The sequence below is a fragment of the Pelobates fuscus genome, chromosome 9, assembly GCF_036172605.1.
Source record: "Pelobates fuscus isolate aPelFus1 chromosome 9, aPelFus1.pri, whole genome shotgun sequence".
Taxonomy (NCBI): Eukaryota; Metazoa; Chordata; class Amphibia; order Anura; family Pelobatidae; genus Pelobates; species Pelobates fuscus.
Window position 1 is genome coordinate 136,043,953 of NC_086325.1, and position 13,184 is coordinate 136,057,136.

The window sequence follows — 13,184 nt, forward strand, 5'->3', positions numbered from 1 at the left end:
GAAGGTACCCAATAGGCCCCCAAGGCGGGTGTCTCCGCGTCCATGGAGCTGGGCATTATCGTGGGTATAACTTGTGCGTATAACATTGCAAGATAACTTTTGAACTAAAGTAAAACAGAGTTAAGTTCAGCAGGTGCCCCCTGTCAAGGGCGCTCAGGTAGGGGCCGCAATCCGTGAAGCGCGGGCCGTTCCTTTCGGCACAAAAGTCACTGCCGTGGCCGGATTCCATTCGTGGGTCGTGGATGGCATGCGAGGTTGTTGTAGGGAGTCCGGAGGGAGGCCCAGAGGGACGAGGTGTGCCTTCGCCTCCTGCAAGTTCGTGATAAGGTACGTTTTATCGTTCTGGGTTACCTGGAGCTTGTGTGGGGAGCGCCAGTGGTAAGTTACGTTGTGTGCGCGGAGCAAAGCGGTAAAATGCCTCAGGGTTGCGCGCCAAGCCACAGTCCCCCTGGAGAGATCAGCGTATAGCGAGAGGGCCATATCTTCGAAGGGAAGGGGTGTGTTACCCCTGGCGGCCGTCATCACTGCCATCTTGTCTTGTCTTTTTTGAAATTTGACGATTAAGTCTCTGGGTGCTGCCTGAGGGGCTGTGGGTGGTTTTGCAATTCTGAACATGCCGTCCAGCACCACTCCTTTGGCCTGTTTCGGCGGGAGTAGTTTGCCGATTAGGCGCCGCATGAGGTGGGGAAGTTCGGACTCCGGGACCGTCTCTGCAATGCCTGTTATTTTCAAGTTTTGGGCGCGGCGTGAGTCTTCTATTGCCGCCATATGCTGTTCCAGTTGCAAGTGCTTTGTTTGTAGTGTTTTTACCTCCTGTTGGAGCGTGGCAACGAGCCCCGAGTGGTTGCGGCAGTCCTGTTCCACTGTGTTCAAGCAGTGCGTTAGGCCCTGAATACTTTTTTTCATGTCGGCCATGTCTGACTGTAGATTGCCGCGAAGCTCGGCCAGCAGCTCCCTCATTTCTGCCTTGGTGACCGGGGCAGTGTCTGGCTTTGGTTGAGGCTGCGGCGGGCTGTGCATTGCGGGCGGGCATGTTTCTGCAGGATCAGAGAGATCTTCGTCGGAGTCGTCTAAGCCTTCCATGTAGGCGTCTAAGTCTGGCTCCATAGCGCCACGTGCTCGCCGCCATAGATCCCCTATGCTAGCACCCGGCCGGGGCACGTCTGTTTTGTTTTTTTGTTTTTTCTGCCCATTAGAGCGTTGTCTGCAGTAGTAGGTTTGCATCGATGGCCTTTTGGGGTGTAAAATATTTGAATTTTGCTCGTTTTAAGTTTGTAGATCACGGAGCTCTCATGAGATCCGACCAGTCAGTTCGGCTGTTGGCTCCGCCCCCCCCCTTCGGGGCAGCCTTTTATTAATAGAATTGTATTTTGCAAAATGAGCAACAGATTTTAAAAAAGTGCCGGCAAAAATAGTCTCCATCATGTCAAACAGGGAAGGTTTTAACCCCTTAAGGACCAAACGTCTGGAATCAAATGGAATCATGACATGTCAGACATGTCACGTGTCCTTAAGGGGTTAATGTAAGCTGCAATTTATAGTGTACATCAGGCCAGCCCTGGTTTATTTTGGGTGACTGCAACAGATGTTCAGAGGCGACATGATAAAGAATGAGTCTGAACACTAAGCATACATGCTAAAAAAGCACAGATGATATGTTGACGATCACAGATTTTTTTTTTTTTTTGCTCTGCCGGTCCGCTCTTTATCTCTGCCACCTGCCCCAGGCAATCAACAAAGCTCTCCTTGTTCTGCCTTTGATCCTTCCTGTGCTCCTCAATTAGCATATGCATGCTTTCATCAGCTTTTATTCTGTTAATCGAGTACCTTCCCTATTCTACCCAAGCTCCCCTTCTTCTATACAGAAATTCTCAGGTCGTGCATCGAATACTGGGCCAGTACAGCCACTGTCAGCCAAGAAGTACTGAGGTGTGCAAAGTATCAGGCAAATCGTGTTTTATCCTTTACACTATTGTTGTGTTGTGCTTTTACCATAGAATAACGGTGTGGACAGTTGTGTCAATTCACTCAATTTTATCATGTGACACACACAACATGGAATTGCGCAACCTGCTAGACATGCATGCTGGTGCAGCACTGCTACCTTTATAGAGAGGTCCGTCACCAGTCTCTTACTAGAACACCAAAGCAAAAAAAAAAAAAAATTACCTTAAATAACCTCCCCAAAATCAAGCATAAACTGTATACTGAATTTCTTTGTGGTTGTACACACGCACACACACGTACGCACACACAAAATTTGCTAAAAGTCTTGTGGTGAGACTGAAACGTTGACTGTATCTATACCTTTGAAATAATAAAAGAACAAACGCTTTTCAAGATGTGGCGCACACAAGGAATTTGCACAGGTATCTCAGAGCCGAGAATGCTACAATGATGTACTTAACTTTGGAGAACAGTGTGCTCAGCTCTTGGATAGTATTTTGTGTATTCCTCCTTCTAGGGTCTGGGGGTCCGTGCAATATCTTAGCTGTTCATAGAACTGCGCCCCTCTGGAGAGACATAATCAGATGTCCCACCTGGAATCTTCTGAAACGACTTTCCCAACTTGGGGGTTACAGCCCTGAGTGCTCTTATCACAATTGGTACTACTACTACTATTATCTTCACTTTTCACATGCTTTCTAGCTCCTTTTTGAGTTCTTTGTACTTCCCCACCTGCTCATGTTCCTTCTTCTTGATGTTGTGGTCACTGGGTATTGCAACATCCATCAAAACTGCAGTCTTCCGTTATTTGTTAATCCCCCCAATGTCAGGTTGGTTGGCCAGCCAGTACTTGCTCGTCTGTCTGTGTATGGAAGTCTCACAAGCCCTATCATTCTCAACTACCCTTTGTGGTATCTCCTATCTGGACTTAAGCAGGTCAAGCCCATTTCTGTGCAGATTTTTCAGTAGAAAATCCCAGCAACTTGGTTGGGCCACTATTGTAGCCTCCATGCCAACATCTTGCACGAGGCTACTATGTGCTGGATTGTCTTGGAGGCCTCTTTGCACATGCTCAGTGCTGTCTTTCAGTCCTGCTTTTTCTATCCACTGGTAGGATTTTGTAATGTGAGCCACATCCACTATCTGCTGGTGGTACATGGTACAGCCAATGAAAATGTTTGGAGAGGTTATTATTCCAGCTGGGAACCTGATAAATGGTAGAATGTGTTGAAGGAGTCAGTCTCGTTCTTGCCACTGAGCTGGGACTTCCGTACCTGTCTTACTCTCTGGAGGTACTTGAATGTTGCTACCATCCTTGCCTCTTCCTCATGGTTGCCATGTGTGTGTGGTATCCCAAAGTACTTATAACTATATTTTATATCTTAATTTTGGCTTTTTGGCACCTCAACTCCACCATTATCTATCCTCTTTTTGCTATCATTTGCCCACACATATCAAGTTTGAACAGCATTCCAATTTCCTTGATCTATATCCTAGTTAGGTAGATCAGTGATTCAATGTTCTGCTCACTCTTGGCATACATTTTGATGTGATCCATGTAGAAGGGGGGTGAATGATGGTAGCTTCATTTTTGAACATGTATTCGTATCCACGCTTCATGATGATCTGCCTGAGGGTACTAAGGACTATGCAGAAGAGCATTGGGGACTGCGCATCACCTTGATATATGCCAAATTTGATGTTTACTTGAGTTATTGTCCTGGAATTGGATGTAGCTCTCCATTTGCCCATCAAGTTCTTGATTAAGGCTCTTAGCATCTCGTTGACCTTGTATAGAGCCAAGCTTTCCAGCATGCCTGTGTGTGGCATTGTGTCATAGTCTTTCTTGCAGTCAATCCAGGCTGTGCATAGAGCGGTGTGTATGGTCTTGGGCTCCCATTTGCCTGCTTGGTCTAATAGCAGTTGTTGTTTTGAGACTCTGGTGTTGTTTCTGATCCACTTTTCAGTGCTTATGTACTAATAGTATTGAATATATATTAATATATATCCCTACTGCCTAAGATGAGCTACTATATTTCAGTAAATGCAGTTATTAGGTAGTTGCTGGTGCCTGAAATGCATCACGTTCTTTAAATTTTAACAGAGTAACGTAGGCAGCCTACTCTTTCAATAACTTTGATGAAAGGTAACATTTCCGTATACAGATAGGTTAATTGGGTTATTCACCAACGTTAGAACCTAAAGTGAATTTCAAATTTGAGGATAAAGTAGCTGAACTGGAAGCATTGTTTTGGCCTTAAATTTGAAATGCCCTTTAAATTCTCACTTTAGTGAATGACCCTGTAAATTATATGTACACTGAATTTCTTTAAATGCTAAGGCTGCCCACTGTATGAGCAAAGACATTCACCGTTAATGCACGGATTACAGACATCATTGAGATTTGAAGTCTGCAGAGCAATATGGATTTGTTCAGTCTGATGAAAATTCATATATATGTACAAAATGTTATGACCTTAAGAGGAAAGGATCAGTTCAGCAAAACATTTGGTCATGTCTTATTAATTTATATTTTTGCGGGGCGACTCCTCTTTGTTCTCTTTTGTTTCCCACCAGTGTAAACTTTGGAAATCCATAGGTGATGATGACGTGAATTAGCCAGGAAAACAGAATATTTTTCAAAATACTTATTGTCGTTTTCTTTTCCTGGCTAATATGTCAGCACCAAACTGTCACTTGGCTATATCACTGCTGTTTAAGAGGAAGAGATTTCTTTTATAATGTCCTTAATTTTAATTTGAATATTCCTGTCCTATCAGCTGAGAGAGAGGAGCTTAGCCATAGGTGATGCTGACATGGATATTACCCAGGAAAAGAAAATTACTGTAAGTATTGAAAACGTTTCTGTTAATTCATTAAACTGTCTACATACAACTAGGAGGTCTGATGATCAAAATCATATGAGATTAGTACGGTATTTCCCTGTTGTAACCCATGATGCCTTATCATCAGGTATCTTAGAAAAGTGATTAATTTCAACAGATTAGCCAAAAAAAAAAAAAAAGTGTTTAGTACCCAATGGCATGATTGCAAAAGTCATCATGTGTCCCGTTTATCTTTGACTCTGTAACTTAAAGGGACACTAAAGTCACCAGAACAATTACAGCTCAATGTAGTTGTTCTGGTGTCTACTGCCTGTCAATGCAGGCTTTTTAATGTAAACACTGCCTTTTCAGAGAAAAGGCAGTGTTTACATTACTGCCTACGAACATCTCTAGATGCAGTTACTCAGACAGCCGCTAGAGGTGCTTCCTGGGTCAGTGCTGCACAGTGTGCAGCAATGATGTATCATATCTCCACGTTTTGTATGGAGGCACTGAACGTTCCTCATATAGATGCATTGATTTAATGCATCGCTATGAGTAGATGCTGATTGGTGCGGTGGGGTGTTTTCCATGCGCAATAGGCTCTAAATGCTTTCCGAGGAAAGCATTGTTTTTTTGAGATCATCAAGTTAGATGATCTAAGCCAAGGAGGCGGAGCCAATCGCGAGGAGAACCGCTCATCACTGGAAAAAGGAGGTCCGGGGACCTAAGTTATGTTTTCACACCTATAGTGACAAGAATAAAAGTTTTCCTGTCATGTATTGTGTTCCTTTAAGAGGACAAACAGTTAATTGGTATCTATAAGCACCTGTCAGTGCCACATGTGACACTGATTGATTCACCCAAATCTTTTAAAATAACTCTATCAAACACCATCTGAATTTCAAAAACGATTTTATTTGTTTTGCTTTGCTTTCTTGATATTACTGTTAGCGGAAAAAAAATAACAAGTCCATAAAAAGGACAAGATAAACTACTGTCTACAAATATATCTCTTATGGACTAAAAAATGTCTGCTTACTCGTTTTACGCAATCCACTTTAGACAGTCGTTCTTGAATAAGTTTGTCCCACAGCTCATTTGGGATGTCCTAAAAAATAAGAAAAAACACAGACAAAACATAAGAAACATATATAAAGTGCATGTCTTAGGAACATAGCAAACAGGGCTCACAATGAATACAAGATCATCTGCTTATATTGTTCTTCTTGCAAGAAAAAAAAAAGTACAAAAAATAACCCTTCAGGCAATATAATGAAAAAAGGAAAGAGAGAAAATTAAGCATACAGTCTTCAGTCATCGGGTCCCGGTGGGTGGTGTGTCAGAACCTCTCGCTGCAGGAGAGCAAATTTGTGGCTTTGAGTATGCTGCTTTCCAAAGGTGTATCATGCAGCTCACTGGCAGCATTACTGTCTTGTGTGCAACTTTGATGTGTCATGTCAAAAAACAGACGTGTGTATACCAGGGGCCCAGTCTACACAGTGCCACCAAGCCAATTTAAGAAAAAAGAAGGCTGGCTTTAACATACCTAATAGAGCCAGATCCCTCGATCTCTGAAGTTTCCTGTATGTAAAGTGACATCTTTACTTTACAACGCAGGTTGTTTTTTTCAAGTATTTATTGAGTATTACACAATGATTAGCTTTTTATTTTTATTTTGTTTATATATATATATATTTTTTTTTTTCTTTGTTTGTTTATTTTCTCTTGTAGCATATACATCTCATACAAAGAAAGAAAGAAAAACAAAGCAATGTTTTATATTTTTTTTCCCTTTTTTTATTTTCCTTTGGGTATTATTTTCATATAAAATTATGTTAATTTTACCGTTCTATTTAAAATCTATATCTTCTCCCGGTTGTTTCTCGTCAAAATATTTTTACTTTGTTCAGTCAAATCCAGAAGATCTTTTATGATGTTTTGCAGATTTAACATTTGATTCGGCACAAGGCTTAAAAGGAAATCCCTAATTACCTTCATGGAAGTACGGCCTGTGAAGGAATATAGTTTAAACCTTGTACCGTTACACAGTAGATAAATCTGCTTTGTATCTATGAGTGCATGTAATTTTATCCTAATACTGAAGGGTAGAAAAAGAAAAAATCTAGAATTAATAAACACTGTTATCATTAAAATCGTTTCTCGAAAAAAGGATGTTCATTACGAGCAATTGAAAGCCCAGCGCCTGATCATTGGAGAATTAACAGATACCAGGCACATACTAATCGCTGACACAGTCCACAACTGCTAATCCATTCTGAAGATCTCAACCAACTCCTGCAGCTTAACCGAGAGATTTGTAATATATTCTGTTAATTGCAGCACTTCTACTTCTGATGGGCGTAAAGACTGCAGGATTTCAGGAAAGGCACAGAAATAGGCAGTGTGGCAAAAATATATGTGTTATATAGAACAGACTGTAATCACTCACATGCTATATTGTAAGGGTGCTGCTGGGTCTGATTGATAGAATATTTGTATCAATTCATGCAGGCAGCTCTCTTATGACCTATGAACTAGACGGAAAACCAAACACAAAATGTAGAATATATGTAAATGAGGCAGCACACCTAAAATGGTAGGGCTCCCTCTAAGCCCCACGAGTAAGTAAAAACTAAACAAAAGAGGAGACAGGGTGGCCCGAAACAGAATAGACAAAGTATAGTTATTAATATATAAGAACAATCCAATATATATAAAAAAATATATAAAAAAATAATAAGAAGAAGTCCAATAAAAGTCCCAATAAAACTTGCCAGAAGATATAGCCTCAAATATGTCCGGAATGATTCTTCTAAAACAGTGTCAGAGCAGGGTATTCATCAGTATGTAAAAACAAAAGGAAAAACTAATAGTGAAATATATCCCAGAGATAGATAATACCAGTATAAAAAGTCTAATATAGTCCTACTCATGTTTTTAAGAGATTATAACCAGCTCTAGTATGAATAGCGTGCAGTGGTACAATCCCCATTTAGGGATACGTGATGATATGATGTTAGGTAGATGTTTCGTCAATATGTAGACCATAAAATAAATGTAAAAGAGACAACAATAATGCTCACTGTGTAAAAAAATGCCAGGAGAATTAAATGATACATGATTACTTACATTTAGCAGAGCAGACAGACTGCTCACTGTATAGGACGTAAGTGGTATAAATCCCCCCCTTGGATTCTTTAGGAGTAGTCCTCACTGGAACAATAAATGGATGCCAGGTAGAAAATAAAAACAAATAAAAAAGTAAAATGGCATACTCACAAATGGAAGTGGCCAAAATACCTTTATTTAAACAATACAAAATATCCACATAAAATATGTGGATATTTTATACTGCTGTGGATATTTTATATTGTTTAAAATGTTATTGCGGATATTTCCCCTTCTTCTGATTATAGCACTCCTAATCACAGGTGCCTCATTACAGTGAACCATTAAAATTAACTAATGATAGTCATTATCATTATCATCTAAAACCACTATAGCTTGCTGTAGTTGCTATGGTGGCATAGCTTTCTGGGAAAGTCACACAGTATAGAGTGAAACGGTTTTTGAAGTCAAACAATTTGATGCTTATCAGGGTACCCTAGCCACCGCTAGTCCATCTGGTCTTCTGTGATATTGCTAAAGTGGAAGTTCCCTTCAAGATTAGCAATATCAATTTTGTCCAACTATGGACATAATTCAAAGGCTGAGAGTGTCAGCTGAAAAGCGCACTCTATCAATGCCGTCCACATATCGATTAAATTGATATTACTACAAAAGGAAGTTGGATTTCCGCATTAGTGATCCAAGATTCAAGGTTCCTTGGTTTTGGTGAAACTCTCTGAAAATGGTTAAACCTAGCACCAGAGAACAGTGCTCAGAGCTTTCTAGCACCACAACAGCATGTAGATGTTATAGTGCTAAGATTGTCATAAAGCTAGTTAATGAATAAAAGATCTGAGTGATGGTTAGTCGACTGGGTCAGAGGATCTCATTAATGCACGTGGGGAACAAAGCCTAGCCCGTCTGGTCCAATCACAAAGAAGAGGTACTGTAGCTCAAACTGATGAAAAGTGTAATGCTGGCCATGATGGAAAGATATCAGAAAACACAGTGAACTGCAGTTTACTACGTATGCTACAGTTTAGCCACAAACCGGTCTACCACTGCCGAAGCTGGTCATGAGCATCAGAATTCCACCATGGACGAAGGTTGCCTGGTCTGATGAATCACCTTTTTTTTTTGATCAGTGGATGGCAGTGTACTTGGTTTACCTGGGGAAGAGATAGCAGCAGGATGCACTATGTGAAGAAGAAGGCAGGCTGGTGGAGGCAGTGTTATGCTCTGGGCAATGTTCTGCTGGGAAACCTTGGGACCTGGCATTCATGTGGACGTTACTTTGATACACCCCTTCACGGCAATGGTGTTCCCTGATGGCAGTGGAATATACTAGCAGGATAATGCACCCTGCCACACTGCAAAAATTGGTCAGGAAAGATTTTAAGGAACACGACAAAGATTTAAAGGTGTTGCCTTGGCCTCCAAATTTCCAAGATCTCAATCTGGCTTCTCCATTTTCGTTTTATTTTTGTTAAATAAATGATAAAACTGTGTAATATGTCATGTGTTGTTGTTCATCTGCGGTTATATTTACCTAATTTTTTTTTTTTTTGCAGTGAGATTCAATATAACATACACGAGAGGTGCCCCAACAGCAGTCCTCATGCGTGGGTACAACATAGATAACAGTGGGGTATTCTTGGTTACGTGCACAATTTTTTATAAGTAAGTGGAGACGTAAGGGTAGGAACATATTTAGTACATGCTTAACATAGCTGACTATCTACCACTTTGTTGTGTAGGATGCTTATGGTGTGAGAGAACATCACTATAAGACAATGTGTTGTTGTACTTGCTGAAACTAGCTAAAACATACATGTAATGTCAGTTAGTAGTCACATTTATGAAGCAATAGACATGTAGATTATTGTATATGATAGGCAATTGAGTAAACAAGCTTATATATGACCACTGGGGTTGAGTTAACCCCTATTCCGCTGTTATGGTAGGCAGGTTGAGGGTAATTGCAGGGGAGAGAATATTTGGCTGCAATTTATTATCGGGCGCACTAGGTCTTAGGTCTGGTTATGGTAAAGTCCGCGTGCTGTGGGTTTTGACTGTCTCTGTGCTTGGTCCTCTGAGACACTTGTTTGGTAGCCCGGCAGTTCAGATGGGGGTAGTAGGGACCTTCCAGTCCATCTGGGTGTCTCAGGTGCTCTGTCGATTGCGGTGGGTCTTCCACCTTTGTCAGGCATAATGTCCAGTGGAGCATCAGTGGAGCATCACACTTGTCCTGCGTGTGGGTGGTATGGAGGTCCCCTTGCAGAGGTGCGCCGCAGCTTGGGATCGTTGCTCGCTTCCCGCTCAACATTGGGCATCCAGTTCGGGCGGAGGATCTCTCTCCTCCAGACAGAGGTGGTCAGTGGATCTTTCAGATGCCCTGCCTCGATTTGTTCCACCATGGCCTCGGGATCTCCGTGGTGCGGCAGTAGATGGCAGAGTGCCGCGAGCCGCCGCCATTTTGCGAGGTAGGCCTTAAGTTCGCTGTGTCCCCCAGACACCCCACAGCTTGGGCTCTCTCCAGTGGGGACCGGGATGACCCCCCCCCCCCCCCCCCGGCCCAGAGGGGGGGGATAATGGGACCGGCTGGCGACCCAGGCATTTGGCATGTGGTAGCCGGGAGGGGAGACCCAGCAGCGGCCGTCCACCTCGCTCTCCCCCCGAGTAGGCCGCGGTCCCAGAAGCTTTGTGTGCTCCCCGGGGGGTACAAAACTCCTGATCTCTGGGTCCGCCACCTCTCCCACAGCCGTGGGCATGTCGTGAGTTCACTTTTATTTGCATAGTCTTGCTCTTTGTAGCCTAAGAGGCCCGGTGTCTCCGGAGCCCCTCCGGCATGCGACCGGTTAGCATGGCGGTCCAGCCCCGCCCCCCATATTTACCTAATTTTAAGACCTGCTAAGAGGATTGTTATTATGTCCTGATATATAAAACCATAGAACTCAAAGATGTACTTTCTTTTTCCCATGACTGTAAGTCTAGGGAGTACTTGAAAATAACTATTTTTAAACGAAGATTGAGAACAAAAAATGAAGGCAAAACCTCAAAAATCTAAGAAAATAAATAATAGCACAAAAGTGTATGCGTGGTGTGACCACAAATCCAACCTTCTTCAGTGGCATGATATTGGCTGAGCACTATGGAGGTTTCCGGACCAACAATAGACAGAAAAGATTATTAAGGGATTATATTCAAGAATTCCTTGAGAAGAACATGGTTATCAGCAAAAATCAGCACGGTTTTATGAAGCACAGGTCGTGTCAAACTAACTTGATTGCATTCTATGAAGAAGTAAGTAGAAGTATAGATCAGGGTGTTGCAGTGGATGTGATCTATTTGGACTTTGCCAAGGCATTTGATACAGTTCCACACAGAAGATTAGTGTTTAAACTCAAGGAAATCGGTCTAGATGAAAATGCTTGTTCTTGGGTAGAACATTGGCTTAAAAACAGAGTACAAAGAGTTGTCGTTAATGGTAAATTTTCAAGCTGGACAGAGGTGGCAAGTGGTGTCCCTCAGGGGTCTGTTCTGGGACCCCTTCTATTTAACATGTTTATAAATGATCTTGAAGACAGCATTGAAAGTCATGTTTCAGTGTTTGCAGATGACACAAAACTTTGTAAAATAATACAATGTGAGCAAGATATTACTTTGCTGCAGAGGGATTTAGATAGACTGGAGGACTGGGCACTCAAATGGCAGATGAAATTTAATGTTGAAAAATGCAAAGTTATGCACTTCGGCGTAAAGAATAACAACACACGAAAAGGACTTGGGAATTGTTATAGACAACAAACTATGCAACAATGTGCAATGTCGATCAGCAGTGGCCAAGGCCAGTAGGGTATTGTCATGCATGAAAAAGGGCATTCATTCTCGGGACGAGAATATCATTTTGCCTCTGTATAAATCACTGGTAAGACCACACATTGAATATGCTGTGCAATTTTGGGCACCTGTTCTAAAGAAAGATATTATGGCACTAGAAAAAGTGCAGAGGCGGGCTACAAAATTAATAAAAGGAATGGAACAGATCAGCTATGAAGAAAGGTTAACAAATTTAAACCTATTTAGTTTAGAAAAACGTCGCATGAGAGGGGATATGATAACATTATACAAATATATTCGAGGCCAAAACAAACCATTGTGTGGAAATCTATTCACAAACCGGACTTTACATAGGACACAAGGTCATGCGTTTAGACTAGAAGAGAGAAGATTTCGTCTAAGGCAAAGGAAAGGTTTTTTACTGTAAGAACAATCAGGATGTGGAATTCTCTGCCTGAAGAAGTGGTTCTATCAGAGTCCATACAGATGTTCAAACAGCTACTAGATGCATACTTGCAAAAACAGAATATTCAAGGATATAATCTTTCAATGTAGGGTAATAACTGCTTGATCCAAGGATAAATCTGACTGCCATTCTGGGGTCAAGAAGGAATTTTTTTCCTAGCTTGTTGCAAAATTGGAAGTGCTTCAAACTGGGTTTTTTGCCTTCTTTTGGATCAACAGCAAAAAACATATGTGAGGAAGGCTGAACTTGATGGACGCAAGTCTCTTTTCAGCTATGTAACTATGTAACTATGTAAGCTTGAACAGCCATCAACCATATACTTTGGCTAATCGGTAGATTCACATTTATATTTCTGATCTGACATTTTAGATGTACATCGTACGAATGAAACTGAAAAGGCTTGAAGAGCACAACACAGACATTGTTTTTTTTTTTTTAAATCCTTTTTATTAAATATAAGTTCTTTTCTTTTTTATCACCCTGTTATGCTTTATACATGGAAAGCATCTTGACAGTAATAATCATATGCAATGTTTCCTAGCCATTCTTTTACCCTCCTGGCAATTAGTAACCCCAACATGGGCAATAACCCACTCCTAAGCTATGCACAAACTCATTATATTTTCAGTCTGTGTGTTCTAGTGTAGTAATATTTTACAGCATGCTATTAAATTTCAAGCAGCCTGTATCAGTGCACATATAAAATGACCCTTTTTTTCCCAGTTACAGATACCAATGTCTTTGGAAATAATGCATGTGTTTCAGACGCCATACCTGGCCTTTATCTTTGTAGGAATGAGCTTCTTTCACCAGCGCAGACACATCATTTGACAACAAATTCTCTAGAGTGATGTGAGTGGCATTCAGGCGCTTACAGAGCAGCTTTGCCTGCAGGGGAGAGAAAGAGAAAAGTCCAACTTTTTTGCAAGAGAAAATAGGTTTCAAAGGCATTTTTCCCCATGCCAAGTGAATTTCAACCTCCTTCCAGCTAGCGC

At 41.5% G+C, this 13,184-nt stretch overlaps 1 protein-coding gene across 1 annotated transcript in view; it reads right to left on the reverse strand.

Moving 5' to 3' along the window:
* Positions 1-13,184, reverse strand: part of AK8 (adenylate kinase 8) — a 93,972-nt gene that overhangs the window by 51,481 nt on the left and 29,307 nt on the right. The window contains exons 4-5 of the mRNA XM_063431316.1: positions 12,964-13,077; positions 5,815-5,883 (exon numbers count right to left, since the gene is read on the reverse strand). Of these exons, the coding sequence (XP_063287386.1) occupies positions 5,815-5,883; positions 12,964-13,077 (183 nt within the window). The remainder of the gene's footprint in view (positions 1-5,814; positions 5,884-12,963; positions 13,078-13,184) is intronic.